Source organism: Cherax quadricarinatus, chromosome 50 (assembly GCF_038502225.1).
Source record: "Cherax quadricarinatus isolate ZL_2023a chromosome 50, ASM3850222v1, whole genome shotgun sequence".
Lineage (NCBI taxonomy): Eukaryota > Metazoa > Arthropoda > Malacostraca > Decapoda > Parastacidae > Cherax > Cherax quadricarinatus.
The window spans coordinates 12,840,648-12,845,647 of NC_091341.1; the positions used below are offsets into that span (position 1 = coordinate 12,840,648).

Genomic DNA, 5,000 nt, shown 5'->3' on the forward strand with positions numbered 1-5,000 from the left:
AAGAGGGTCTCCTAACATCTCTGGAAAGATCCAGTCGAAAACTGGAAATGCACACCCGGAAAACACATTTCCGGATGATCAAGACCAGATTAAAACCACAACAAATAATCTTGCTTATGGGCGGAGGTAGAGAAGATTAACTTGGAGTTCTCTAAATATATGAACATTCCTCTCTGGCGTAGCCTGACGTTAATTAAAGTGTTGACCTTGAAGTGAGCCACTGGAAATCAATATCGGGATTCACAGGTATTGTGCATCGTCTCCCTGTGGCTCTGAGAGAAGAGGGAGAGACTCGCTCGCTCACTCACTCTCACAGGGTAGTGATGACAGTGTGAGATGAAGAAAGGATGTATGGAGAGAGGATTAAAGATGCAGGAGGAGAGATAGGAGTGAACCGGAAAGGAAGAGGAATGAGAGTAGGAGGAAGAAAGGGTGAAGAGAAATCAAAGTATAGGGAAAGAAGGGAGAGACTGAAGTTAGATGGAGTGAAATAGAAGTACAGAGTAAACAAAAGAGAAGAAATCTAGAAGAAATTTCTATAGAAAAGGAAAACTGTGAACAATTTTCTATGAGTTGGAGAGAAAATGAGATAGTAAGCAAGCAAATATGAGTGAACGGGTGTATAAATAAACTAGAGTTCCATAGATGAAGATATATTGATGAGTGAATTGAAGAATGATTCAGCGAGAATAATAAGTTAGAGAAAGAGGACTGCTTGAACTCAGAGAAAGAGGAGAAAGGCACTCAGTAAAGTTCGAGAAGGCGAGGAAGAGGAGGTCAACTTCAAGGAAGTTAGGAGTTAGTTTCAAGGATGTCAGGGGTCGACTTCGAAGAGTTCAAGAGCTAATTTCAAGGAAAGATGTCGACTTCATGCTAAGAATCAAGGGGGTGAAGAGTCGATTCCAAGTTCAGGGGTCAAAATCAAGGTTGTCAACGGTTTTTACGCTAAGGTGTCAAAATCAAGGGGAATCAACAGTCGATTTCAAGGACAGGGGTAAATCAAGGAGGTCAAGATCCTATTTCAAGTTCAAGGGTCAATTTCAACTAACATATTAAAAATTTCACGTCTTGTATTGCGCTCATATTTACCCACGAAAGCAAATATACTTGATAAACATGCATATCTCCCGAAGTTCTAAACCTACACTAAATGGCGAAGGCTCGATCTTTCATTATTTAACCGAAGCCAGGTCTCTGACCAATCAGGCTGTTGGTGACCGCTGCAGACACCCATAGATATATTGCATGCAGTAAACAAATAAGTAAACCCCACATCAGCTTACCTCAAGCATTTATAATAAACCTCAACCCGGAATTAATTTGTATTTATGAAACTGTTTTATCTATTGTAACTGCAATTATTGTGGTTTTAATTATTGTAGCTGCAATTATTGTGGTTTTAATTATTGTAGCTGCAATTATTGTGGTTTTAATTATTGTAGCTGCAATTATTGTGGTTCTAATTATTGTAGCTGCAATTATTGTGGTTCTAATTATTGTAGCTGCAATTATTGTGGTTCTAATTATTGTAGCTGCAATTATTGTGGTTCTAATTATTGTAGCTGCAATTATTGTGGTTCTAATTATTGTAACTGCAATTATTGTGGTTCTAATTATTGTAGCTGCAATTATTGTGGTTCTAATTATTGTAGCTGCAATTATTGTGGTTTTAATTATTGTAGCTGCAATTATTCTAGATGTAATTATTGTAGGTGTAATTATTGTAGCTGGCAGTTATAGTAGCTGTAGTTATTGTAGCTATTGTTATTGTTGGAAAATTATTGCAGTTTTAACTATTGTAACAGTCGTAACTAATTCTTTAAACTCTCACGCCTTTAATTTCATGTCTAAATGTGTTTGTGAATAATGTGTTCGCAGATGTGCCCGAGGCCAGCATTAGCATCGAAGGCGGGGGCAGCCAGGGCCGCCTGGGCAGCAAGGTCGTCGGATTGGGCGGCGTGGGTGGCGTGGGCGGCCTGAGGGCTGGAGACTCTGCCACCCTCACCTGCGCCGCCCGTGCTAACCCACCCGCTTATAACTTCACCTTCTTGTTTAATGTGAGCTATTCTTCATATTTTTTTGTTTAATTTTTAGTGACCATTCACTTTGGCGTTTGTAATATGTTTGTTCAGGGGAAAGCGCTAAGGCTGTAGGGGCTCGTACAGCGCCTTGAGATTCGGAAGGTAATTAGGTTTAATCCAAAGATGAGGAGGGCAGTTTCATTTCCTTGGATTAAGAGACCTTCTCTAGCATCAAGGTATCCTCCTTGATGAGGTTTTTGATGTTCTAAGCATTTTATTTACTGTATTATACAATAAGTGGTTACTCCTTACTGTATCATGATGTATCTGCAGAATTATTGATTGCTATGGCAGTTTGAGCCGCTGTTAAGGTGTTCAAACTGAACAGAAATCAGTTTCCCTAAGATACTTAACAAACTTGGTCGGCTTCAATATTTAAACACTGGTTAGGTTAGGTAAGGTTTGTCAGGAAACAGGACAATCGTTTTCTGACGCGGGTCTTCGTCACATGATGTTTCCCGATTGCAGCTTTTGGTCATCTGACAGAGGTCTTCCACTGGTTTACCAGTCCACCCCCCCCCCTTTAAAATTTAAAAACTGATGTATCCTACTTAGAAGTAGGTTGGCATTGTTAATGGAGCGCCAAAGAGCCACATTTTCCCCACTTTCTCTATCGTAATGAATTTCCACACCGCTCCAGTGTGGACGTTGTAATATTCCTGCTATTATAAAATACAAATGGAGTTTAAACCCATGGCAAGCGAGTCCTGAAGCTCAGGTCAGGACACACTCGCCTTGGGTTCAACCCTCAGCCGTTCCATGATTTGTTTATAATCGTGTTATTTTGAGTTGTGTATGCTATATTATTCCTGTGAATGTTTATTTGCAAAACAACACATTTTTTTATTTTATTTAATAACCTGCAACCTATCCCATACATTTGCAACATTTAACACATTTTTTTTTCCACCCACCCTATCATATATTTTTCTAAATCCATAAATGTGATAAACAGCTCCTTACTCTTATAAAAGTATTGATCACTTATGTATTAATGTAAGCAGTTGGTCTGTGCATCCCCTACCCTTCCTAAATCCTCTTTGTTCCCTTGCAATCCTACTTCATTTAATCCCAAGTTCTTTCAGTAATAATTCAACCGAACACATTACCTAGTAAATTTAACAGACTTATTCACCTATAATTCTTCCTCACTTGTCCTCTTTCTCCATTCCTGCCAGCCAATCTCTGCTGGCATGAATAGGCTGAACAAATACGCACCAACCTGATTTAACACCTCAGTTTTAATCCTTTCTGATCCAATTGTTTTGTCCTCTTTCATTCTTCCCATTACCTCAATTTATTCATTTTTTCCCTCCCCTTTTTTTGCCCTCCCAACCCCCACTTTTTTCCCCTTTTTTTTCCCTCCTTTGCCCTTTCCCAAAACCAGCCTTTTTGCCCACTAACACAGTCTTCTTGTCCTCAAAAAACCCCAGTCTTTTTGCCCTCACAACCCCAGTCTTTTTTTCCCTCAAAACCAGTTTCTTTCCCCCACAAACAAAATTTCCTTTTCCCCTCAAACCCCAATTTCTTTCCTCACTAACACCAGTTTTCTTTCCCCCAACCCCCCCCTTTTTTCCCCCCTACTAACACCAGCCTTTTGCCCCCCATCCCCCCCTTTTTGTTTTCCCCAACCCCTTTTTACCCCCTTTCCTACTGCAGAACACCCTCAGATAAGACATCCCTTCCATCCAACTTAATAACACATAAAATTCATCAAACTGCTTTTTCAAACCACCGCCTCATCTAATTTTCCCAATTTTTTTAAAAATAAATATCACTTTGCCAAATTCTTCATGTTGGGTGGGAAGAAAAAGGAAGTGTTAATTTTTGGGGGCTAAAAGGGGGTCAAAAACGAAATTTTTCCCCTTCTTCCAAAAAGGGTCCAAATGTTTTTAAAAGAGCCCAAAAAAAGGCGCATTTTTTAAAATTTTGGCACCGCCTTTTGGAAGGGGTTGCAACCTTGTCCCCTTTTTGGGTATCCACTTTGCGTTGGTTTGGGGGATTGGGGCTTAATTGGTCCTTTGAGCGAGGGACGGAACTTAATGCTTTTGGTCCCCTTCTTTTTACAAATTCACGGGCCCCCTTTTTCCCCTTCCCCCCTCCCCGCTTTTTGCCACAACACCCCCATTAATCCGTTCCCAACTTTTTTTTATTATGGAAATTTGCTTCCCCATGTTTCCGCTGTTTAAAAATAAACTTTTTTATGTATTGTTTACCATGAGTTTTCCGCCCCCCGGTTTTTTGTTTGCGTTTTTGGATTTATTCTTCACCTTTGCATTCTCAACATATAAATATTTCAGCCTGTCAAAAATTTACAATGTTACCCTTGCATTTTCCCTATAAAAAAATTTTTTAGTCATAAGTTTAAATTTTCCTTAACGTCACTTTTTTATTCCCGTTTATTTTTTTCCCGACGTCCTAGAGTAACAAACCTTTTTACTTTACCCCCTATAAGGGGTTAATATTTACCTGGTTTTTTTTTGGTCATTTCCAAAAACCTAACAACGTTACCTCTGAGTTCCAAAAAACAACATTTTTTAGAAGGGGATTTTTAAGCTTTGTAGGGTGAAATAAATTTATAAGGGGTTCAGAAACCCAAAGGCCGGATTTAGTCCGGGGATAAAACAGGCCGCCCAAGGGAGGGGGGAATTTTGCTTTAAAAATTTATAAAGGGCCTTCGTCAAAAGAATGGGAAGAGGGAAATCTTTTTACCCCTTTTCCTTTGGGGAACGGCCCCTGTTTTAATAAAAAATAAAATATGGTCATTAACAAAAAAAAAAGATAAAACCCCAAAGAAAAAGTATATAATATATAATATATAAAAATAAAAAAAAATAATTTAAAATATATTTATTATATATATATATATATATATATAAATATATATATATATATATATATATAATATTAAAAAAATAT

The 5,000-nt window shown here is 38.4% G+C and overlaps 1 protein-coding gene across 3 annotated transcripts in view; it reads left to right on the forward strand.

Moving 5' to 3' along the window:
- LOC128695329 (uncharacterized) overlaps nucleotides 1-5,000 on the forward strand; it is a 525,149-nt gene that overhangs the window by 451,028 nt on the left and 69,121 nt on the right. For all 3 annotated transcript variants that reach the window (XM_070095416.1, XM_070095417.1, XM_070095418.1), the window contains one exon: nucleotides 1,879-2,057. In XM_070095416.1, the coding sequence (XP_069951517.1) occupies nucleotides 1,879-2,057 (179 nt within the window). The remainder of the gene's footprint in view (nucleotides 1-1,878; nucleotides 2,058-5,000) is intronic.